Source organism: Orbicella franksi, chromosome 9, assembly GCF_964199315.1.
Source record: "Orbicella franksi chromosome 9, jaOrbFran1.1, whole genome shotgun sequence".
NCBI lineage: Eukaryota > Metazoa > Cnidaria > Anthozoa > Scleractinia > Merulinidae > Orbicella > Orbicella franksi.
This window is the reverse complement of record NC_138153.1, coordinates 29,197,952-29,223,381: the sequence shown is the minus strand read 5'-3', so window position 1 is coordinate 29,223,381 and position 25,430 is coordinate 29,197,952. Positions and strand designations below refer to the sequence as shown.

Sequence of the window (25,430 nt, the reverse complement as noted above, 5' to 3'; positions counted from 1 at the left end):
TGGTTTTCGCCGAGATCATCAAGATTCGCCAAAGGAGCGAGATTATATTCAACTCCCAGAAAGTTAAAAGTTTCCGAGGATCGAACTGGTGGCAAAGTCGCTTTTTTTCTCACTAAGGGACAGATCATTACTTTTTTGAGACGGGGGGGGGGGGGGCGTGGGGTGGTTGGGCAATTTTCTGAGGCATGAAGTTTGTTTCTCATCTTTTGGTTGTGCGTGACTTTTTTTGGTGGAAAATAGCTTGTGCAAGAATTGTTTTTTACATGTAAATCAAACGCAGGACCCGGATTGTAGAAAAACACTTGCTCGTTTTTTTCCCATGGCTTCCCTTGCACCAATTTTTTTTCAACAGTTTTTGCTGTGCAGGAATTTTTTTTTTTGGAAATTGCAGTTAGCTTTTGTTGTAAAGGACCAAATAATATAATCTGTCTAACTGCAAGCAAACATAAGTAAAACTAACCGCAATTAAACAACACACTTGGCGTTCGGATTTCTGCATGAGGTGTCCTGCAAAATACCTCTGCCAATCAAGAAACGTCACGCACATAACTAGCTTGAAAATACTTTATATTTCACCTGGCCTGCCTTACAGACGGAAATTTAGCTGTAAATTATCCCGCGGTAGGTGGCGTCTCTGACGCAAGCTATATTTCACCCTCCCCATATCAGAGCCCCTGATATCCTACAATATTACGTCACAGATCCGATATGGCCGGACTTGTAACTGGACATGGGTCAACAAATGACCTAATCACACCTTTTTTGGTAGTTTTCGGCGGCATATCAGATCGACTCGTTTAGTCTCCAAAACACGAACCATCGCTCGCCTAAAGTGGCCCAAGATACGATTAAGTATTACACCGCCTTCGTTCATTTGTTTGGTCATTTATTGTAATCGTTCAAATTCGCTTAATGTAACTACTTGTCATCGACTATCAGAATAATGAGACATAAAATTAAAAAAACCAATAGCCACAAAGAAGTAAAAAGAATTGTTCGCCTACTTATGGTTTTTTCCTTGACATTTTTATTTCCTAGTTCGAGATCGAAATTCTTCTTCCAATCTACTAAGTGTATACTACACTACACTTCTTTTAATCGGGAGAATGTTAAGGTAGATCACCAACACTAGAGGTGTGTGTGTGTGTGGTGGGAAGGGGGGGGGGGGGGAGAGGAGAGAGGGGTTAAGGGTGTTATCCGCTGGATAGCGTCATTCAGCCTTTCAACAAATGGGACTTCCTCACTAGCTTTCACTGGAATGGTCACATTATAGAGATTCATTCTCATGATGTAAATTTTAAGCCACCTTGAACTGTTCAATAGCTTTCATTTGAATGGTCATACACTTGGGTTTCAGTTTATATACAGACTTGAATTTAGACCCACATAAATCCAAGCTTGGTTTGACTCATTTACTCCCCTCCGGTAATTAACTAAGGTTGCTAGGTAACTCCCCATTAGCTCACGAGACAACTCCCGGTCGAACTGTCTTCTGATTGGTCACAACGAGTCGGAAACTTTTCAAGTACTTAAACGACACTTAGTGACAGAACGTTCTCTTCCACTAAGGGTACCTAATAAAATGCTAAGCAGAAAAGTAAAATTTGATTCATTGTTACAGATAAACAAATGATCATAGTTCGCTGCATCGGGGTGACATTAAATCTGATACAGAGTTTGTAAGAAGTGGTGACGCGCCTCTGAACAAGAATCCAAAAGCTTGTTAGGTCTGGAAAGAAAACAAAAAACTGCTATTAAAACGTCACTCAAATCACAATGTCCAATCACAATAAACACAAATAACATATAAGGGACCAATCAGAACTCAAACCAAAACCATGCCACCAGTACCAAACGCCAGAAAACATGTACCCTGGGTTGCTTACCATTCGTCAGAATAAACCGTTGAATAATGGTAAGGGTTTTACAAAATCAGCGCACCAACCGAACGAGATGGCGCTTACCAGTTACAATTCGATTTCTCCTAATTGTTTTCGGCTGATGAGAGACTGAGAACTGGAAAATTTAGCAAATGGTAAGGAAATTTCCGCCGTTCTGTTCTGAACGGAAAAAGAGGACTACCCCTGTAGGAAGTCTATAATTTTCAAACGGATTTTCCGGCAAATTACTGTTCCAATTGGCTTTAAACCAAAATTTCAAGATCAGTTTTTTTGGCTGAATGGTAAGCACCCCTCCTAAGCGCGGAAAAACATGCAACCGGTATTTCGCGCGGGAAATAAACATACACTCAGCTCTAAACGCGGGAAAAGGGGGCAAGCCAAGCCATGGATTCTTCCTGATTGGTTAACTAACATGTTCTCTGATTTGTTGGGGCAGTGTAGGAAGCGATTACGATTGCACCAAACATAAAAGTCAATATACTTACTTTGAAATGAAGGCGACAAAAAATGATTTCAGGTGTCTCGGGAAATAAGGTTGTTTGACAGCATAATCCAAAGCCTTTAGAGGACCAGAAATGTCTTTGGCAAACTCAATCTTTTCCTCACCCTGCAAACATAAAAATAATATCAACAAAGTAAGATTTTTCTTCATAGCAAATGTACGTTTGAAATCGGTTTTAATTAACAGTACCTCTGTTAGAATACAGTTCTTTTTCAAGAACTTGCTCAATAGCGACGGAACTCTTCGTTTGGGATAAAAATAACGTTGGGGGAATCCGTGTAAGCTCTCCCTCTTCTACTCTCCCGTTTCCCCCCTCCCCAATTCTTTCCTGAGATTTGCCACCCTTCAATGAAACAAACAGTTTGGTTCAAGTACCTTGAGAAGTCCCATATGAATTAACAGGGAAGAGATAAGTCCCTCTTCTTTACAGTCAGCTGATTCAAGGGCAGGCTTCAAAATAGTGTCTGAAACAAGATAGTACTGAAGTCACTACAAAGGTATTACAGTCCGGCAAAGGAGTAACGTTTTTGATGGAACTCGCAACTTTGAGATTGAGTTGACAGCGGAGAGGCGAAAGCTGCAGCGGTGTGGGAAACATTGGTAATTTGAGCCTAGGTAATTGTATGAAGGATGTGCAATTAAGGATTTACATTACGGGTGCTAGTTAAAAATTCTCTCAAAATTGTACGAGCCTTAAGGCGCGAGTGCAGTTTGAAAGAATTTTCAAAATATCACGAGTAGTGTGAATCCTTAATCCTCCGTAGGAAAAAAAGATGGCGACTGGTACATTTACCCATAGTTCTTAGCGCACGAAAACCTTAACAACGTTCATGAAAACGCATAGAAACGTTACACAATCTTCAAACCTAGGCTACTTAATGTCCTTAGTACAGGGAAATATGCTGTAAAAATTTGGTTTTCTTTGTGTGTTTTAGGCTGTGTTAGGTTCGCAAGGCCTTGTGGCAAAATGTACATCCGCCATCTTTTTTTCCTACGGTGGATTGCTCGAGCTTTCATAAGATTACTCATTTGTTATATGACGGAGACAAACTTGCCCGCATTAATTTGCACTAGTGCATTGCAAATTGACTTAAACGAAAAATTGGTCTACTGTCAGCCAATCACATTCACAATGAAGTAATTTTCTCAGTCATACAATAAAGCCAGTAATAGAATGGATCTTTGATTCAAAAGTAACCTGCACATTCCACGAGTGCATCTTTATTATCTTTGAGCGACACGCAAGTCTGAAAGAAGGAAAGAAAATATCGTAAAAGAACTGTGACGCTTAAGGTAAATCTTTTAAACTAAATCTCAGAAAGTTGTTGAGTAACTGAGAAAAGTTGTTCGAAGTCTGCCTTGTTAAACTTCAAGTTCATAAATAGCTAAATGTTTCACTTTTCCACCGATTTCTGTAGAAACTAATACCTTTGTTATTTCTGTAAGTGTTGCAATAAATACTCACCGATACGAAATACTTCGCGATTTTATTAGTGTCTTGCAGGTCATCCTGTTAAAATGCAGAGCAGAACACATTCAGCTTGGCGAATCAAATAACACATTCACACTTGGCGAATCAAATAACGCAGAGAATCAATCCTAACTTGAAGCACAATCATGCATTCACTGCCAATCGCGGGAAAACTTGTAACTAGAATCAAGCGCGAGAAAACATGCAATCAGTGGTATGCGCGGAAAAACACTGTAATCAGTGCCAAGCGCAGGAAAACATTTTACCAGAGTCAAGCGCAGGAAAACATTTAACCAGAGTCAAGCGCAGGAAAACATGAAACCGGTGCCAAGTGCGGGAAAACATTTAACCAGTGCCGAGCACAGGAAAACATTTAACCAGTGCCAAGCCCAGGAAAACATTTGACCAGTGCCAAGCGTAGGAAAACATTTAACCAGTGCCAAGCGTGGGAAAACATGAAACTGGTGCCAAGCGCTTGAAAACATTTAACCAGAGTCAAGCGCGGGCAAACATGAAACCGGTGCCAAGTGCGGGAAAAGTGCTCTAACTTACTCTCCGGATTAACCTGCGCTGGATTCTTTTTTCTTGGTCTCTGCGAACTAACACAACACCTGATCGCAGGCTATTTCGGTATTAACAAACAAAGCAATTATCCAATATGAAAACACCAAATACCATATTACGGCCATATTTACACACCTTAAAATACTCCGCCAATAATGATCTCCTTTGTGAGCTTGGAATATTCTTGAATTTTTCCAAAGACGGCGAGTTGACAAAATCTTGGACAACTTCCATGCTCACCACCTAAATAAGAAAAAATACATAAACAAATAAACAAACAAGCAAATAAATAAATTTAACACCATTTTAGAGCACAAAAGACAAAGAGATATCGAGAGACGATTCTCGGCAAAAATTAGTTTTTTTCAGTAACAACTAGTGCCAAGGTCACAAGAAAGGTATAGGTTGTATTTAGAGGTACACAACGGTTAAACCCATTTTTCAGCAATTTTCCTTTGATGGATCAGTACTAGCACTCTTTATTGAGTTGATGATATAACAATGGCATCAAACAAATGCCTAATTATTGCTAAACAAGTTATGGCCATATTTGCTAACTCCGCTTCATCGTAACCCGCTCGCTCAAAGGCGAACGAGAAACTCAGACACACGAGTCTGCTCGCAAGCCAGATTCTGTTGTTCTTGTTGTTTTCAACTTATCCTCAAACTATTTAACAAGGTCATCAGAGGAAAAAATTATCGCGTTCGCAGCAAGTAAGAATTTTCTCAAATTCTCATAGAATCGGCTTATGGTAAATAACACATATTGGATCATAGCTTTTGTTGTTCACAAGAAAAACTTGATTTCAAATCTCTAACGCCATTTTTGAATCGCCTTGTCAAATACTTTGATCAGTATTTTCAATTCGTTTGGAATTGTTATATGTTTTCCATTTTGCAGTGTAAACAAGATTCCAAAGATTGAAGTAGTTGCGGTGGAAAAGACGGTCTGTAAGCAGCTCTCCGCTCGTTTGAACCCTTGGGGATTTGGTAGTGGGACAATGGGAAGAAGAACCTTCTTTCTCCTCTGAATTTATTTTCATGTTTTCCTACAGCCTCTATGAACTTAGGGACAAATTAAGAACAACATTTTAAAAGAAGTAGTCGCGTGGTTATGGGCTGTTGTTTACAGCCGGAAATCTGTCTGAGTTTTTCAGGCTCACTATCAGCCATAAGCTTTTCACCAATTAATAAACCATGTTGGTCGGAAAAAAAAAACGACTGTTGGACATTTTGCGTGTTTCCATAAGCAATTTTGTTCTAGGAGATGCGCCTGCAGGGAATCATGGTAGTTGTATTCATCATCTTGGACTGTTTATTTGTTATGATGAATACAACTACCATGAGTCCCTGCAGGCTCATCTCATAAAGGGAGCTATTGGACATTGAGTGTCATAAAACCAAACCCAAACCAATTACTTACCAATTAGACTACTCAGCCAATCTTTTCAAGGTAGTAAAACTAAAACCAAACTTACTGCCTAATTACGTTCGACACCCAGTTGAAACCCACTCTATTATCGTACAAATGCAATTAGACAATTATTGGATTCCTAACATTCAAAGGAGGATGTCTGGAAAAGAAAAATTCTTTTTTGGAATACGAATTTCATAACATCACACTTTTTATCTTGCACTCTTTAATGTTTCATTCAAACATCCTAACTATCATTTACTTTTAAGACAACACAAATAGATTTATTCACTCAATGATACCACTATACAAATAAAAACCTATGAGGTCAAGAGATGAAATTCCAAGATGAAATTAATCATTTACCCCTAAACAACACAATGGTGAAAAAAATGATAAAAATACTGGAAATTCTTCAAAATTCATTATAAATAGTGAATAATCGCATAATCTAATTGCATTTTTATAGAGCAAAATTATACAGTAACTGTGATGTGATTTTTGGAGCAAAATTAAATAAAGAAATTTCAAACACTTTACAAGTCGAGTTCTGTTTCTTTTATCTAACTACAAATATTGTATAAGTACAAGTTACATGCAAAATAATGTGCTTAGAGTAACACATGCTATTATACATATTATACAAACGTTTAGTGCATGTCTCATTAAAAAAATTGGCATAAAATAGAGCAGTTTCCAATATGACGCAGTTTACAATGAAATGCTTGTTCCGTCAAGTTCCTCATTCTGCACCAGTCTGTGAAACATGCAGCATTCAGTAACCAATCAGCACAGTCTTGTTGTACTTTTCAACCAATCACAAGCAAACCTGAAATTAGTAGTGACCTGGCCTTTTCCCGTGCTTGGTACTAGCTGCATTTTGTCCCATGCTTTGCTTCAATTTTTGATTGGTTCATTATCTTGTCTACATTTACTGTGTGTGATTGGCCAAAGATGAAATTACTTTGGTTTTGCTTTTACAGTAGTCATTTGGAAACCACTCTTTACATTGATTTTATGAATGATTTATCTAAAAAGGCCTGTACAATTCAACAACAGCTACTAATAACCATGATAAAAGACTGCCAACTGCATGCTGTGACGTGATGCCTCATTGAAAAGCCTCAACTGACTAGTATATATTAAATCGACAACTGTTATCAGCAATAAATAAAAATAAAATTCTTCTCAGCAAGGTAAAATCAAGTTCATTGAAAACCACATTTCAGTAGACTTGTACATGTACTGGCTCCTAATCATGAACTTTTTCCCTCTTTATTGGAATCATCTCTTGGTGAGTTACATCCCTGTGTAGGGTGCAATGAGAAAACTAATTAGCACTACAAAATGCCGACACCTATTAAAAATCAGCTGAGAAATTTTTCTGTTTTTCTGTTTTGGAGTTAGGAAGGTGGTATTTTGGCATGACCACTCCCAAATATGAATAGAAAAAGTCTGAACAATAGTGAAATATAAACTGCACCAATGGCATAGAAGAAATGCTCATAGAAGTTGCCCTTTAAAGATTTAAAGTTAGAGCCACTTCTACAGCATAGTTAACAGTATCAGATCAATGTACTTGAAATGACCTTCATTTGAATGGTCACACAACTGGGTTACAACATTAATCGACTCAATGATTTGATTCTCGGAGTGAGCTCTAATTTTTTAAAATATCTTTAGTACTGAGCGTGGCTTGTGTGCAGATATTTAATGCAGGCTAAAAAACTATTATTTCAGCTAATTAGGCATAAAAACACTATTAGAAGGTACATGTACACATATTGTATATATTTTGCAATATGCAAATTGTCATTATAATAAACCAGAATAGAGATTTTTTTTTTTCTTTTGCCAGACATGGCATCACGTCACATGCAAAACATCAGAAACATGTTACATTGTACATAACATTAAAAAATAAAGTCAATGTATTAATAGGAAGTATCAACACGTTTTACAGCCATGTTTGATTCACCCGGTGCACGCAAAATCTCTGTTTCAATTGTAGCCTAAATGTTCAAGTCTGCAAGCTAAATTTTATCTTAAAAACTCACCTTTATAAGTTCTTTCTCCACTTCTTCATCGTCACCAAGCAACGGTGACTGTGGCTTAAGACTGACACCTGTCACACTTAAGTTCAAATCATCTGCAGTATCTCCATCATCATCTTCGCTGCCCCCGCCTTCCAGCTCATCATCATCATCACCTTCTCCCTCGTCATCACTCATTGAACCTAAGGTATCAAGCCGGCCCTTAGAATCAAGCCAGTTCCTCACTTCTTCAATTCCATCATCTCCAATGCTATTCCCTGTAAAAGAAAAAAAGATTTTATCACTGCTCCTTTCCTTAAAACTCAAACTCTGCTCAATCAACGGTTTTGTTTCACTGTTATCAACCATCCTAGTAGACCTCTCAGAAAACAGAAGTTTACTTCATGTCTCTGGGTTGTGATCGAGAGATTTCAATCCATTTTCCTTGTTTTTTTTTTCCAGGTTTATTGGTTGTTGTTGTAATTATGATTGATGGAAGCCAAAAATGCAATATATTTGTTATTAAGGGCTTGAACTTCAGAGTTCAGGTGTTATTAAAGGCACAGTAACGTCCTTTTAAAAGTCCCACCAATACATGTACAACGAGAGGATAACCTGTGATTTGGCCTAAATAGGAAGTGGAAATGCCATTGAGCAAGAGGCATGTTTTTACAAGTCAGCCATCTTACTTAAGGTATACGTTGTGACTAAGAGCTTCTTTCCTCAGCAAGTTACCTTCTAAGTGACAACAACACATGGTTATTTCCTTAGACACAAGGGTTATTCATCGGTTAGTGACACAGGCTACTGGTGCATGTAACAAAATATTGTGAGGTCTTTCAACAGGAATGGAACCCATGACCAGCACACTGGTCAGATGCTCTAATAATACTGTCAGCCACAGGAGACTTGTGGCACCAACATGGTTTAATATTTTAAATGTTGTTAATGTGTTAAATGTATGTAGTAACAGCTATATATAATGCTGACACAAGTAACTATTAACAAGATTCAAGTTTACAGCTGAAAAGTGTACCATTTAATTCCAGTTTCTCTAGAGAGTCTTTACTTGCCAAAGCCTCAACAATTGCTAATGCACCCTCCTTGTTGATCTCATCAAAAGAAAGGTTCAGTTCTTTTAAGTTGTTCAATGCACTGCGCAAACACTCTGCCAACGCCTTTGCTCCTTCTGTTTTGACTAGGCAATCCCCAAAATTAATGACCTCAAGATTTTTTAGGTTCGGCAACACCTGCCAAAAAAAATCAGCTGTTTTATAACTCCAAGAAAATGTGCAGGTCCAGAAAATATCCATACTCCCCCAACAGAAGAGATTGGAAATTCCTGGGGGGGGGGGGGGGGGGTCTGTAAGACCAAAAGATTTAAAGAAATGGAGAGAGGTTTCCAGAGGGGTGTGTGTGTGGGAGTCCTTAGAAAAAAATCCCTTCCATGGGGGAGGTATGGATATTTTCTGGCACTACAGAATACACAATAAATTGGAGACAAGGAGACTTAATGGTTAGAGTGCTGGACTTGTGATCGAGCAGTCCACGTTTAAATGCTGGCCATACTGTTCTCGAGCAAGGTACTTTACTCTCACATCACTCTAGATCTAGCCTTTCATTTTTTAACCTTAGCCGTACTGTTCTTGAGCAAGAAACTTTACTCTCACAGTGCTTCTCTTCTCCATTCAGGAGAGTTAAATGGGAATCCAATGCCAAAAGGGACTAGAACGTAAACTAAAAGAAAATAGAACAAACTTTACCTTGGCCATGGCTACAGCTCCTTGAGGAGTGAATGTGTTGTCATTTAAATTCAAAATCTGTCAGTAAAAAGATGATTAAAATCAAACAATGTCAAGTAAACAAACCATTAAATAAATACTTGTAAAAGCCTAAAGACAATAATGTAGCAGCATTGGACATTAAGTTATCTTAGCTGAGCAAGAAACACTTCTATGGCACCATTATCGATAATTTAATAACACATAGAGGACATTACATGACCAGGCAGGGATTTAAATTTTATCTTTGAGTGCTGTGACATGAGCAAATAAAATACATATTTCCAAGCAGGCATGTAATGTTTTGCTTATCATGTGGATATTGATGAAACATTCAAATCTAAGACATCTCACTTGTTTACTTACAGTGGTCACCTTAACTGAGGTCAGGACCGTAATGGAAAATGTCTAACTTAATATGACAACCATTTTAACAAAACACAAAGAAAGAAAATGCAATTTTCTGTTAAAAGAGTCAAATTCACCAAGTCAGTGATAATGAAAGAAGAAAGTTTTATCTCCGTAACCATGACAACATCAATAGCCTCATACGTGAAAGATAAAAATAGTATCTTCACACATGTGACAAAGAAATCAAAATTTAGGAACAAGAAAACTACTGGTATATCATCAATGTCCATATAATAAAGAACCAATTTATATAATAGATAATTCATGCCCGTGCAGTGTATCTCACAACTGGGCTGCCAACCTTAAGGTTTGGATTGGACTTAAATGCTTCAGCCAGTGCCGCTACGCCTTCATGAAGGATTCCATTTTGTGGCATTTGAACCTCTTCGAGTGTTCCTATTGTCTACAGAACAATAAAAAGTATAAAAATAATAAAAATATTTAATGAAATCAGAGATCCTTTTTTTATAGTTTAACGCTTAGAATAAATACTTGGAGTACAGCAAAATGTTGATGATATTCACAGGTAAACTGATAGACTTTTTGAGAAGGTGGGTTTCACAAGAGATTACTTTGACCAAAAAATGGTACCTCTTAAAATGCGGATCATGTCAGGTACAAAATAATAGTGCAGTTGAACCACCCTTCAGTGGGACAAGTGGTCCGGGTGCGAGTCCTGGCCAGGGACATTGTGTTGTGTTCTTGGGCAAGACACTTCACACTCAGAGTGCCTCTCTCCACCCAGATGTATAAATGGGGACTGGCTAATTTAATGCTGGGGGTAACCCTGTGATGGACTAGCATCCCATCCAGGGGGAGTAGAATACTCCTAGTCGCTTCATGCTATAGAAACCGGGATAAGCTCCGGCCTAATGGGTCACCTGGCTTGTATGCAGACTTAACCTTGTTGTCACAAGGCTAGTTGCTATGAACGCACCCCTTACCTCAAATGCTGCTGCTAAAGATTTGGCTCCTGGGTTTTCCAGTCGATTTCTGCCTGATATGAATACTTGAAGCTGTAGTGGCGTTCCTGCTTCTGAACTTTGTTTGTGACACTCAATCAGAGCTTGTGAAAGAATCTTTAAACAAACAAAGAAACATCCACATTACATATTAACAATTAGTGCAAACTATTAGCCTAGTATAGAGCATTTTCATTCATGTGGTCAGCGCCCATGGAAATTTATTGGAACAAAAGGAAGTGTTTACATAAGAAAAGAGTTCAACTCCCACAGGAATGGTTCCAGCCTTTGTAAAGAGATGGCTGCTATAGGACGTGAACACTCACTGCACCTGTTGTTAATTTCTGAACATCTCAGTCAATTGATCTGTAAGTTGCATTTCTCCTTTAAAGTACATAAATAAAGAAAAAAACATAAATGACCTTTATTTACCCTTGGCAGTGTTTATTGTACAAAGGCTGGTGGGGCCAAGCAAATAACTGAAACAAATAATTCAAATTCAACATAGCATTGTTAAGAATTCTTACAGCCTGGAGGAAAACCAGTTGGCTATTTACAAGTGTGGCCAAGGATCTGAACTCGTGGCTACCGTGAAACAAATCCAGGTAGTGGTCAAAGCAGGACTCGAACCTGAGACTGCTGGACTGCAAGTCCGACATGCTGACCACTCAGCCACACTGCCTCCACTTATGCTGACCAATCCTTGGATTTATTAGATTTATTGTCACTTAGCCTACTTAGCCAATATCTCCACAAAAAAGCAACATCCAAAGCCATTATAAAATAGGCCCCTCACCTTTCCTCCACCAACACCAAGTCCATTGTTATTTAACCTCAGTGTTTTTAATGAGTAGCAAGCCTGACTTGTGAGGAGTTTTACACAGGCTTTCACTCCATCAGGACCAAATGCATTGTCACTAAGATCCAGCTCAGCAAGCTTTGCATTTGCTGCAATGACACCATCACTCAGGTGCCCCTAGAGTAGAAAAAATAACAGAAGCTGTTAAATAAGAACAGCAAAATCTGTTTACTTACGTTATTACGTTATCATTTATTACAGTTTAAGGAAGCAAAGAAAATCAATCTTCTAGTTTGCATAGCTGCAACTATGATGTAGAATGTCCTAGCCTGAAAGGCATTCTTACTTACCCCTACTAAATTTATTATAAACATGATTAATTCATTTGAAATTAAACTAATATGATCATTTAATCTCTTATGGTATTTCTTTCATCCTTGTTTTTTTCCTGAAAATAATAACCCACAGCTCCAGGCTATCAGACGAGACTTTCTTTGCATGCTGCAAACCTTTGAAGTCAATATGCCATTTCCGACTTGCTTATCTCTGTTTCAAAACAAGTCCTGGTACAGAACCTTTCATATGGAAATGAGTTTGATTTGCAAGACAACAGACATGCAAGAAAATCTCATATCCATACGAAAGGTTGGGCACCAAGACTTGTTTTGCAACAGAGGTAAAAGCAACTTGGAAATGGCTTACTGGTATTAAACTAATTGCAAGTGATGTCTGATTCCAGTGTCAAAGGTACAAGCAAGCTTTGAGCTGCATAGGTAGATATCTTTGAATTGCAGGCATCAAGACAAGATAATACAGCAGAACAAAATTTCTAAAAGCTAATGACTTGAATAGATCAAAAGTCAATCACACTGTTAACGGTAATGTTGTAAATCGTGTATACAATGATTCTTCTCTGTTTGAGATCAAACAATGAAATTTACAGAAACTGTCAAATGATCCCACTCAAACATACCAATGCCAGTGGAATTTCAGATCTCAATCTTCCAGTAAATATGTCACTCCATAATGCTCTCTAAGATAAAAATAATACACAATAATTATATTATAAATCATAGTAGACTGATTAACAGCAAACTGGTAGTAATTAATTACAATAAAATGATTAGTTATACATTAGTTAAATTAATCGCACACCTCTAACTCTGGTCTTGTTGCAAGTGCTTCTCCGATTGCCTCAGCAGCTTCAACGCCAATGGTATTGCCTTCTAAGCACAATGCCTGAACATCTTTACTGGCTTTAATTGCATTAACAACCTCTGCAGCTGTAATAGAGAATTAAAAGGTTGAAAGAATTTTCCTATTTCCCCTTGTTCCTGACATCCTGGGAATCCTCCTTGTTGCTCTTTATTCTCGAGCATCCTGAAGACTTCCTACGCCCCACAACTCTCTGGTCTCTACCCACTGTCCCCGATCACTTGTTCCCTGTCTCCTAATCCATGAGATTCTCTTTCTGCTTGGTGAGAGATGAAAGGGAAGCACCGGTCGCAACTGCTCGATTTCCTATAGTGCATGTGTGAACTATGTCAGCATGTCGTGTGTGTCGTGCTTTAGCATGTGAAACATGACGAACTCATGCCAGCGCAGTGATGCCATTTCGTAATTTTGTAGCCAATCACAGGATAGCAGATATTTTTGGCAGTCTCGCAAACAGACAGCGTTATGAGTCGTATCTGTCTGACATGCGTAAGTTTTAAACAGGTTAAAACTTGTCAAAAACCAATATCATCAGCTCCTTTGATGCACCCTGATCTGAGTGATCTTGGATCACTGCTACTGATCCTGGACTATGCCAAAGGAACACACCATAAGTCACCCCTGGTTGTCAAGAGGTTGCAAACGGTTGTGAGCAGAGGTTCCCTCTCATCTCTCACTGACCAGAAAGCGATGGGAATCTCTCTCTCGCAGGGTAGTTCAAATTCCGCCACACAAGAGGTTTCCCTCCATGATCCAACATACACATGTATCTTCCATAACATTAAAAATCTTAGCTCACTGTTCACCGTTTTCCCCATGAATTTAGGCACGGGGTTCATTCACCTTACAATTTTAAGGAACGATCACTAAACTAACTGTTAAACAACTTTGGCTTACCATCATCTGCGGAGTTTAACTTGAAACTTTTTCCTTTGAAACTTACAACGTTGACTTGTTCAACTTTAGTTTTTGCCAGCAAATCTGCAACACCTTGAACTTCATCTTTTGATTCAGTCATCTTGGAAAATAGCCAGTGGAAATATATGTATTTGTGTCTAAGAAAAAAACTGAAGACCGCGCTGGAAAATAAGCTTAAAAAATAAGGTGTAGTGTTTTACCAAGTGCAAAATGCGGTCTCAACGTTCAATTCGCCGGCTGTGGTGTTAATGACTCAAGAGAGGGGTCTGGAAGCTAGCGCACTTGCGCATACTTTTTAAAAGTACTTAAAGTGGTCATTGCGGGCTCGCAGAAAGTTTCAACTTTTTTTCCGCTAACTTTTCCGCATAATTGTTTGACCATAGTTTTGGTTTGACCGATACCTAAAAAGCTTCTTTACTGTCTTTACTGGCTGAAGTACGGCGGGAAAAGCTGGTGTCAGAAAGGAAAATTAGAGCTAGTGGGCTATTTTTGTACAGCAACGTCAGGATTTCCAGTTAAATTAAATTCAGCATTTGTGACGCAGAATAGAAGCTATGGTCACTATGCGAAAGTTGCCCGCCTTTCTAGAGTAAGACCTTTCTGAAGCAAGTTGAGTTCTTATTAATAATAAAAAAATCGCCTCCTCAAGCGTTTTCGTGTTGTTTTCGCCTGTCCGCATTAATCATTTCATTCATTTCATTTCATTCGAAAACCAATACTAAATACTTTTGCCCGTTTTTGATACGTTTTCGCCTGTTGTCCACGATAGGCGAAAACTCTTAATATTTTAACTTTTGTTCTTTTATTGCATGTATGTAGACAGGTTAATTTAATTATAGTAATTATTATAGTTAGGAATTTTTAAATCATTGTAATTATGACATATTTTTTAATTCATTGTGACTTTTTATTGTTCATACTTTGTACTATACTTACAGTACTCAGTTATTTTATAGTTACTCGTGGATTTTAGCACAGAGGGCCACTAGTTTATCAGTTTATCATCTCATGTGTCACCCTCTCTAAATAAAGTTGATTGATTGATTGATTGATTGATTGGTCGGCTGGTTGGTTGATTAATTGATTGATTGATTGCTTGATTGACGCTAAAACGCCGGAAAAGCCTGATGGACGCGACAATTTATGACGCTTGTTTTTGTCATCGTATCATCAGAGTTTTTCGGCGTTTGTGTGTAGACGTTGGTGAAACGACGCATCCAGAAAGAATGCGTATTAAAAAAAAAACCTGAAGGTTAGGAAATGAGACTTGGACCGTCCTATAACCAGGCTACTATTCCCTGAGCTGCGCATTATTGTCTTGTCTCAGGTGTAAGAAACTCCCCATGCCCGAACGCTTATTTGTGAGAGGTCGCTGCGAGGTTATCGGAAACTGAAGAACCGAATGTGTAAAAGAACAAGGAAACGACGTTTGAAGACATTTCAAAGAAAAAAAATTTCTAGAATTGCTCTACCGACAAGAAATTAGGTAAAACTATCTTCGCTACCCCTCCCTGATGGGTCATGGATAACTGGTAATTACAGGGTGGGGAGGGTGGGGAGGGTGTGGAAGGGATTTTATGGTCTTTCATGTAGTCGTTGGAAAATGAATATCATCTGGCGGCGATGCGATGTGAAGCGTCTGTAAGCTTTTATACTGTACTAGTGTGTTGGTGGTGATGAAATTTGTAAATAGCCTACAGCACAAAATGGGCATAGAGGTTTCGGTCCAAAGAACCGTCGTTCTTGAACGCACAGGTTATCTGAGTCATCACCAATTGTTTCGTCACTACCTTGTTCAACTGGTTTAGCCTCAAGCTGCTTTTCTTCTCGGCCAGTACCTAGCGCAATATCCTGAAGGTCATCACAGAAGAACGCAAATTTTCCCGGCACAATACCGCTAATGACGTCATTGGGCCGATCTTGAGCGGACTTTGGACCAATTATGTGTCACATGATTATCTCCAAGAAAAGTTGTCAACAAACCAAGCTGAACGGTACTGGACGGCAAGGGAAAAGTAAAATATTTGTGCGCTACAGAGGATAAAAGGAAAAGCGAAGGTTGTAGCGGTGCAGAGTTCTGAAAGGAAAGGTAAGAATTTAATTCGAAACGTAACTAACAAACCAACCGTTTACAACAACGTGTCGTAATCGTGTAAACTCTGTTTCTTCCCGCGAAGCTGAAATGAAGTCTCCCACAGATGTTGTGTTTCGTTCTCTCGACGAAACTGCAAATTGGCAAAGAATTTGGTGGAATGAAAAATTCAAGCGAAATTTTTCTGTTAGTTCTCGTCCCGTATTTGGTGGTTGTAAAATGGCTGTAAAGCTGTGTAAAGGGAAATGGCGGAAAAATTGTCATTGAGGTTATGTTTTGACTGTTGTCCAAATAAACGAAGTCACATCATGTGCTGATATTTGACATATTTTGGTTGCAGTACTAGAGTTACGAGAGCTCTATGAAAGTTATTGAAACCTAAATACTCAGAACGTCAAACAGTTATAAGCTTGAGATTATTTGAATGGAACATTTGCTTAAATTTAAGCTTACGCCTAAGTTTGAATTTATTATGCGGGTAAGCTTTAACCAAGTTAAATCGATCGCACTATCGGTGTACAGATTGAATATTCATGTTTATGGTAACTTATCACTGTTAATTTGCTTTTCGGACGTCAAACCTTGCTACTAGAATTTTAGTGTGTTGTGGATATTTCATGGAATATCACATAACTCTTGGGTCCTCCCACACTACGCCCCAAAGCTCAATGTTCATTACCAGTCTCTCTCCTTTTGCTTGAAGCATGAGTGATTTCATGAGTTTTGCAGATTCTAGCATGGCGTCACAGAAATGAAAAGAATGGGCAGTTCTTTTGTCTCCTGTTGTCGTCTCTTACACAAAATTATAGGGAAAACCACTAACCTTGTGTCCTGCAAAACACTGTGGCACTAAACTCAGACGTGTATCCAGGCCTTTTCACGCTGTGCCACCATTTTCTGGTTTAATTATAATTCATTAACCCCTTGAATACCAAACTTTCACCAAAAAATACCATTTTTAACTGTTTAGTCGGGTTTTTTAGCTGCCATGATGCTAAATAAGCCTAAGTTTTGCTAAAAAAGCAAAGCCTTTTTTTTACTAAAAGGAGAGATTTTTCGAGGATTAGCTACAAAATTGAGCAAAACTTCAATTATGGGCATGCGCAGAAGCCAAAATTTTGGACTTGATCAATCATAAGTGTTGTGGACCATTTTACCACCGTTTTTGCACCAAAACTGATAACCTTGTTTTTCAATTTGTGATGTCGGAATGTCGTCGATATCTAAACCTGGTCATTGTACGGAAAGGCCTAGCCTAGTACTGCTATCTGCTTATCAAGAATATCTGATGACATCTAAATTGATGACATCACAAGTGGTACAAAGAGCACGACCATTAATTACGCATATATGCGTAGTTGGTATTCAAAGGGTTAAGGGAGACAAGTCTTTGCCCAGTAAGTTTGAATAAGAGATGATAACAGGAGACAAAGTTAAACTTTTCATTCTTTTCATGCTTTTATTCACTCGCATCTTGTTCGACAAGATAATTTGTATGCTCTCTGTGATGGCTAGAAAAATCACTAAATATAGTTGTAGTGATAATGCGAGAACTGGCCCAGTTTGGTATATTTGTGTGATCCCAGAAAATATCTTTACCCACCAGTAGGAGGGTATTAGAAATTCCAAGGAGGGGAGGTCTCAAAAGTCAATTTTTTAAGGAAAGTATAAAAGTAAACTAGAATTTCCAGAAGGAAGGGAGGGTGAGGGCATTTAAACTAAAAACTTTCCATGGGAGGGGTATGGTTATTTTGTTGAACAACTCATTCTACAGTACATCTCATCAGTAACTCCAGAACAAGGACGAGGGAGGGGGTAACTTTCTATTGGAACTTCTAAGGTTGTCAATAAGGGCTGTAATGTGTAGCACCTGTTATGGCTGAGCATGCTTGATGGGCACTTGATGTTACAGGTGAACTTGCCTGTAGTTGATACAATTCAGCCATAAAGTAACAAGTTTGTTACGGGTGTGAAAATCAAGTAAAAAAGCAAAACTGTATGACAGCCCTAACCATCTGTCTAATATAAGGAAATTTGAGAAGACATTTTCTAATAGAGGTCAAATAAATGTGAAAGGCCTTGTTTCATGATACCTGTCACTACAGGAAAAATGGGGGACTTTGTTATCAGAGACAGGTGAATTTGAAGATATCTTGCATGAGGGTGTAAGGATCACTGTTCAAAAGAAATGTGGTCTCTACTCTACCAGAATACGAAACAAAGTAGACTACACACTCTTAGGTGTTGTTCTGGGAGAAAAAGTCCCATTCTCTCTTTTTAGTCAAATTTTGCTTACATGGTACACATAAGGAAAATAGTATCGTGTACTAAATTTTATGAATTCTGTACCACTTCAACAAAAACTTTGAAATTTTTTATTTTCTATCATTTTAGCATGGCAGTAGTGGACAGTAGTAATCCAGTGATGCCTGAACCTGAATGGGCCAAACCAAGAGACAAGAATGCACTTCAACCGGTACAGCTTTGATCTACCTTTAATTTAACTCTCTGTCAAATTTTATTTACAATACAGTTGAACCTCGATTATCTGGACTCGTTGGGACCTCGGTAAATAGTCCAGATAATCGAAAGCATGTTTATTAATGAGATAGAAATGTAAACAAAAGGTATACAGCAAAGAAAACATCATTTTAATTGTGAAATCTACACAGCCTGTATGTATTTACAAATAAAAACCTTCTGTTCAGGTATTTACAAAGGTCTAAAATGTTCAAGCATGTTTGTTTGCTTCAAAGACTTGTACATGTAGCTTGGTCAGGGACTTTCATTTTAATCCTTCGCTTGTCTCGATGCTGTCAGTAAATTTTAGGATCTTGTCTTTGTTCTTCCGTATGTCAGAGATCTAGATCTGCTGCTTGCTGATGCCAAATTCTTGAGCTAAATTTGTTCCTTTCTCTCCTTTATCCAAACGTGAAATAATTATCTGCTTATCTTTAATTGATAGAACAGCTCGCTTTCGCTTCGTAGACTTGTTTTTGATTTGAGTTTATGATCGATTGCTTGTGTGTCTACATAACCCCCATGGAAGGAACTAATCAAGCATGAAATTCCCTTGGTAACAAAACAATTGAGCCAATCAGATATCAGCTGAACGTATCAGAATATTTCTTTGTCTCGTCGCACTTGCGAATTTTGAAAAGCGCACAGGATATAATACGCTGTTTCAACAGTCCAATGATAGGATTGTTGGGCTTTTTGCAACTTTGAGTTTTCAAGATCACAACTAATTAATATTCATGAAAAAATTGGGACCAGAGAAAAAAGTCCGGATAATCGAATAGTCCAGATAATCGAGGTTCGACTGTACTTATTTATAGTAGTAAGGGTTCTTTATACTCTGTATATTCTTATTGGTGAATGTTACCTTTTTTTTCTAGGATAACAAGTCTGTAATTGCTGCCTTGAAGAAAACTGCCTTTGTTGTTGGTACGGCTTTGATTTGCTTTGCAGCAGCAAGAAATACAATCACTTGGTTAGTGAAATCTTGTATCTTCATTTGCTCTAGAAATTGTACCTTAAATCTACCCCTCCTGTCAGATTTTTGTATATCCTCTCCCAAGGGGTCAACATGAAAAAAATATTCTTGTAATGAAAATAAACACGTTTTATCATAGGCATGTGGAGCGTTTCTGGGGAGCATCTGGTGATCTGTGGCAAGGCTGGTGGAAGCAGATCCATGCTTTATTTGGTGGAGATGAATTTCTGCTATCGGCTATTGGTGAGAGATTGGCATTACCATAAACAAATTTGAAATATTAAGCCCTTACTAATCCATACTGCTAACATGCATTTGTAGTATGAAAATGATGATATTAAGGATGAAGATCTTTAAAATGTCTAGCTTTAACTAGCAGCACTGTTGCCACAGATCAGAAAATGATCAGGGAAGAAATTCTTCAAGGTCGGAAAAGTTGGGGAAGTTTATTTTGAGTCAGGGAGAATTGATATTTTGCAGAAAAGTTAGGGAAAATTGAAATAATTCTATACAGCTGATTTAATACCATTGAAGGCTGGAAGAAACATTTGGGGTCACTTTGATCTCTGTGATATTTTTCCTTTAGTTAATGAAGAAGCTGCCTACCATTAACCAGCAGTGCATTGTTTACTACTGCAAGTGTTTGTGCGATGCAAACTATGTTGGGTATACATGCAGACACCTCTATCAGCGCGTTAAGGAACACAAAGGGTCATCTTCAATCGGGAATCACATTAAAGGGCAACATGGAACAGTCCCAATTGACATGTACCATGATTTTAAGATCTTGAGAAAGTGCCAAATTAAATTTGACTGCCTGATCTACAAAATGCTCTTTATAAAGGAGCTTAAACCAACTTTGAACAAACAGTCAGATTCAATCCATGCAAAGTTATTTATATAGTTTTTTTATATAGTATTTTATTATTTTAACACTTACATTTTAGCGCTTGTATTTACATATTTTATTGTTGGACATTCTCACGCCCTAATTTGTACTTATATATGTATATTTCATTCGCTTTTTCTGCAACTTGAAAATGATCTTAGGGAGATCGAAATGTCATTTTTTATCACTAGTTTTTATTCTGAAACTAGTTAATGAGGAAGGGAAATTGGTGAAAATTATCACTTATAACGAATGAGTGGAAGAAAAGCTGCTAGTAGAGCCGACATTTTGCATTTTTTGGGCAGGGAAATCTTATTTTTATCAGGGAAAAATTGGCGGAATTTTGAAAAGGGATGTTTGTGGCAACCAAGAATAGAGAACGGAGTAGAAATGTTTAGAAGTGGAGTGAGGATAAGAAATAATCAATATCCAAGGAAACCGTGCCACAACAACTCTCTTCTCTCTTCAAGGAACAAATGTGGTGACATTTACTGTATACTGGGTGTTCAGTGCATTGTATCTGTTTGTGGACTTCACTGGAAGACCCAAGTGGGCCTTGCAATATAAAATTCAAGATGGATCAAATCAGCCTGTAAGTTGTATATCAAGCCATTACTGTCTCTGATTAGAAAAAATGCACCATGCAAGGGTGAAATAAACCCTAATTAAAAACTCTAACTGTGATCTGTTTATTTATAGCAAGTAGTCAGAAGCCCCGCAAAAGTTTGTCGGTCCACAGTACTTCTGTAATTTGAATTTCCTTAAATATTTTCCCAAGGAACTTCACTCGTGGACAGAATCAACTCAGTAGCATTACTGGGAAATCCACTAGCCCTTGGCTATCACACAGACAGAACTTTCTTTGCACACTGCGTACATAAATGAGTGCCAAGCTTTGATGTGGTTATTATGCTAAGTTTGCAATATGTGAATAGTTGTTATACACAACTTTCTCAAAATAGACACAATCTGTGATCGCAGTGAATTTCTTGTACAGTAGCATGCAAAGAAAGTTGTGGTATTTAAGTACTTTTACACCATTTGTTCACAGCTTGACCGCAAGAAGGTTCTACGTGCAGTGAAGCTGGTTTTGTTCAACCAGATTGTAGTGGGTGGAGCCCTAACCCTTCTCATGCATCCAGTGTATGTCTGGCGTGGCTGTTCCTTTGGCCCAGAGTTACCCAGCTTCCACTGGGTGTTGTTTGAAATTGCCATCTTCACTTTAGTTGAGGAAGTTGGTTTTTACTATAGCCACAGGTATGCGTCAAAAGATCACTTTAGCCAACATGTAGCTAGGAGATAACATCATCGAGACATGTGAAAATACCTCTGATATAGGGCCATGCAATTGAACTTTGCAATTATGTCATGTAAGTTCAGAGTCTCACCCTTCATCTGTTCTTTAGACTGTTCCATCATCCTCGCATTTACCGCTTTGTTCACAAGATTCACCATGAATGGACAGCACCGATTGGCATTGTTGCCATATATGCCCATCCCTTGGAGCACCTTTTGTCCAACCTAGGCCCTATAGTCTTGGGCCCCTTCATCATGGGCTCCCACATTGCTACAGCCTGGATGTGGTTTTCTCTGGCACTCATGACAACAATCAACACACACAGTGGATACCACTTGCCGTTTATGCCGTCACCTGAAGCCCATGACTTCCATCACCTCAAGTAAGTGACAAAAATCTGTATTCTGCTCCTGTCTTAGGAATCGGAGAAGCCAAGACTTATTGATGTAGTTTCTGTTCCACAAAACAGCTAGGAATACTGTAAACTTCTGTGTGAGCCTCTTGAAAATTAAGATCACCAAATTTCATTGGTATAAATTGCTTAAAATAAAAGGCATCCCAAATAACAACCTTCAGGGCTCTTATTTAGTTTTATACCATTTGTTTAAGGATCTTGTTTTAACAATACTTCAGAAACACGTTATGTTTCAAGTCATTTTGTGGAGAGAGTTTCATCCTGCTGTTTCATATAGGTGTATGTACCTTGTCCTAAAATATTTCATATGTTAACTCCCCTCCAAAACTAAAATTTAAGCCGAACCATTTTTGAAATGCAAAATTCTTTGCAATAATGAGCCTTGATTCACCTGAGGTACAGGTACACCAAGAAGACCTTTTGGCAAAAAAAGCCCAGGAGTCATTACCAAATTTTATAGCATTGTGAATCCACAATTCCCTTCCTGGAAGGAGTAGTCATATTTTCTGGAAAGACAAATTCTTGCTTCTTTTTCTGTATGCTTGACCTAGACAGGTATCCTGTACCTTTCGTTTTTTAAATACCTGAGAGCCTAAATACATTTCTAGGTGTCCTCTTATAGGGAGAGTGGTTCTGGGGGTCTCGGATAGTTGTCATGTTAAGCAGGTGTCCCATAACAGGGGACATCTGACATCTTATGGGAAGTATCCACCTTCCAAGGGTTACAAATCAAAGTTACTGTGCTGTTATGTGTAGCCTAACTAGCAGTTTGACTTAAGTAGGCAAGACATAAAAAGTGGAAGCCTTATTGTTGCTTTGCCTATTCCCTGTAGGTTCACTCAGAATTTTGGTGTTCTTGGTGTGTTGGATCGCCTTCACGGCACAGATGTCATGTTCAGAAATTCAAGGGCTTATGACAGACACATCATGCTGCTTGGTTTTACTCCTTTAAAACAAACCTTTCCTGATAACCCCAAGAAAGGGTCACCAAACAAGAGTAAATGAGTTTGTTTCTAACTTCACGTACCTTTAAACGGATGCCGTTAAAAACGGCTCGATTTTTGTGTTAAATTATGTCTAGAAACAGCTGTTAAGGGTTCCAAGGTAAATGTAAAATGGCAAGTTATTTTTGAGTGGTATTTATTTCATATTAGCCTGCCAGGATACCTTACAGTTGAGATAAGTTATATATAAAAATGCATGATTGATAGATTTATTGAAACGAGGAAATTCTAGATTTATGAAGACCTGAAGCTAATTTATGGCTTCTGAAAGCTTTGTGCCTTTAAAATGGTTACTTTTAAGCAAGAGTTTGTTTGGTATAAAGATGGACATAATCTTTGTTAAATCTGTGTTAAATCTGTGTTATTTAAGGCTACATATGAGTAGCTATATGTTAAGAGTGTAGGTGTCAATATCTCTCGGGTGTGTGTCAATATTCAGTGATAATCGTTGGAACATTGTGTTAAGTCTGTGTTCATGAAATAAAATTAAAGCTCTGAAATTTTATTTTGTGCTCAGCTGCTCTTTCTTTGTTCCTACACATATCTACAGTGCACTTTTACAGTCCTTCAGAAATCATTCTAGCTGAAAAAGGTCCAACAGAACAGGGGCAGTTAGGAAATAAATCGGGCAAAAATTTAAGTGTTGTCTTACTTGCAAAACCTTCGACGCTTCAATTTTTGCGCAATTTATTTCCTCCCGCCCCAACTAACTGCCCCTGGGTCTCTAAGAATGAAACGACCTTTAATTATTAATTTCAAACCGAACAAAGGCCTTGCACCTCCTCTTCTAATATATACCGGTAAGAGTTCATTTCAGTTTTCGCTATACCCTCTCCTATTTAACAATTAGATCATGAGCTCGAGATTTCTATGAGGTGATAGATGATGAGGCCGAGGGCCGAATCAAAAATCGAGAGCGAATGATCTAATTGTGGTTTAGTAGAATACTAACTGAAAATTGCTTCAAATAACGATTCCAAATATTTCTGGTCTTAATATTAAACTTTTCGTTTTAGAGAATTCGCGCGGACTGAGTGGTCAATTTGACATTTTCAGTTGTGTGCGCCCGCTTATCAGTTTCTTTCAAAAAATTCGAGTTCTTTTAATTCCAGAAACTGTAAATGTCCTTTTTCAGTCTTCTTAGGAATTTAATTATCCTTTTGTTTTTATATGTTCTTTCAAGACTTCGGAGAGACGAGAAAACGTTAAAATTTTATCGACCACACCAAGCCACTGAACACTAATTAAACAATGGAGTGTTTCTGTCGAGGAACTATCGGCTGATAGTTGCCCCCGCGGAAATTCGATGTTCTTAAAACAAATATTTGCCCGAGAAGCGAAGTTTCGAGGGCAAATATGCTAGTTTTAAGAACATCAAATTTCCAAGGGGCAACTATCAGACCGATAGTTCCGAGACATAAACACTCTATTGTCTTTATTGTTCACCACTATATTTTCTTCCGTGCGCCAGTTCAAAAATTGTATTGAATTATTTTCAACTTTTTTAGATGAAAGCCGTGAAAGCCAAACGTAAAATGCAAAAAAGAAAACAAACAAAAACCCTCATAAATTCAATTTTTTATTTTCTATAAGCCCGCTTGTTGACAGAAATATTTTCACGGGCGAGTACTATCCATCCGGGTATTTTCCTCGGACGGGTACTATGGGCTGATAGTGTCTCTCCGCGGATGAACACTATCGCGTCACGTGATCAGTTTAAACCAATAAGAATCGGAGAAAATTTAGTGGTGAACTATAATGGCTGATAGAGTGCAATGGCTCAGCCAATCAGATTACAGCATTTGCATTAGTGTTCAAGTAGAATTGCAATAGGGACCGACGGGGGTACACATGAATTTAAGTGAATTAAAGAGGGATTAAAAGAATAAAAAGGGGTTTGGAACACCACCAGACAGTTGATTGCCCCCAAAAGGGCACCCCGGATTGGTGGGCAACCGTTTGGTGTACGTCTACCAATTTCTAACTTCAAATTCTAATTTTAAAACAACAACAAATCTTCAAAATTTCTTATTTCCATAAATTTTACTAATCCTTTAAGAGAAACTATTTATCCCCAAATACACCCAAAAATCACCAAAAAATTTACAAAAAAGCCCAAAACGTAGCTATGTGAAATGAGCAGAGAGATTTTTCACCGCTTGAAACGTGAACGAGATATTTACATTCAAACCATAATACTCAGCAAAAATATGGCCTTCATGTTAACCCCCGCCTTAAGCAAACCACGACGGCAACGGCAACGAGG

The 25,430-nt window shown here is 38.2% G+C and overlaps 2 protein-coding genes across 2 annotated transcripts; one reads left to right on the top strand and one right to left on the bottom strand.

Moving 5' to 3' along the window:
• Positions 1–165: 165 nt before the first annotated feature.
• LOC145497327 (ran GTPase-activating protein 1-like) lies at positions 166–14,371 on the bottom strand. The gene is made up of 15 exons (XM_081477151.1): positions 13,951–14,371; positions 12,994–13,121; positions 12,812–12,871; positions 11,836–12,015; positions 11,022–11,156; positions 10,379–10,480; positions 9,649–9,705; positions 8,922–9,135; positions 7,910–8,163; positions 4,574–4,681; positions 3,869–3,913; positions 3,602–3,650; positions 2,779–2,867; positions 2,387–2,508; positions 166–1,729 (listed from the first exon to the last, which is right to left on the bottom strand). The coding sequence occupies exons 1-15, from the start codon at positions 14,069–14,071 to the stop codon at positions 1,660–1,662; spliced, it is 1,734 nt and encodes a 577-aa protein (XP_081333277.1). The 5' UTR covers positions 14,072–14,371; the 3' UTR covers positions 166–1,659.
• A 1,608-nt stretch (positions 14,372–15,979) lies between these two features.
• On the top strand, positions 15,980–23,669 carry LOC145497329 (fatty acid hydroxylase domain-containing protein 2-like). Its single transcript, XM_081477154.1, has 8 exons — positions 15,980–16,060; positions 18,458–18,539; positions 19,462–19,556; positions 19,699–19,802; positions 20,919–21,040; positions 21,500–21,705; positions 21,855–22,127; positions 22,994–23,669. Exons 2-8 carry the CDS (start codon positions 18,459–18,461, stop codon positions 23,163–23,165), a joined length of 1,053 nt encoding a protein of 350 aa, XP_081333280.1. The 5' UTR covers positions 15,980–16,060; position 18,458; the 3' UTR covers positions 23,166–23,669.
• The last annotated feature ends 1,761 nt before the right edge of the window (positions 23,670–25,430 follow it).

Excerpts from the sequence above, each read along its gene's own strand:
- LOC145497329 (XM_081477154.1), top strand. The coding sequence starts at position 18,459 with ATGGCAGTAGTGGACAGTAGTAATCCAGTGATGCCTGAACCTGAATGG. Across the intron at positions 19,803-20,918 it reads ATTTCTGCTATCGGCTATTG|GAACAAATGTGGTGACATTT; the intron begins GTGAGAGATTGG and ends TCTCTCTTCAAG. Across the intron at positions 21,706-21,854 it reads GGTTTTTACTATAGCCACAG|ACTGTTCCATCATCCTCGCA; the intron begins GTATGCGTCAAA and ends TCTGTTCTTTAG.
- LOC145497327 (XM_081477151.1), bottom strand. The coding sequence starts at position 14,071 with ATGACTGAATCAAAAGATGAAGTTCAAGGTGTTGCAGATTTGCTGGCA. Across the intron at positions 12,016-12,811 it reads CTGAAATTCCACTGGCATTG|GGGCACCTGAGTGATGGTGT; the intron begins GTATGTTTGAGT and ends TTTCTACTCTAG. Across the intron at positions 2,509-2,778 it reads TTCATATGGGACTTCTCAAG|GGTGAGGAAAAGATTGAGTT; the intron begins GTACTTGAACCA and ends TTATGTTTGCAG.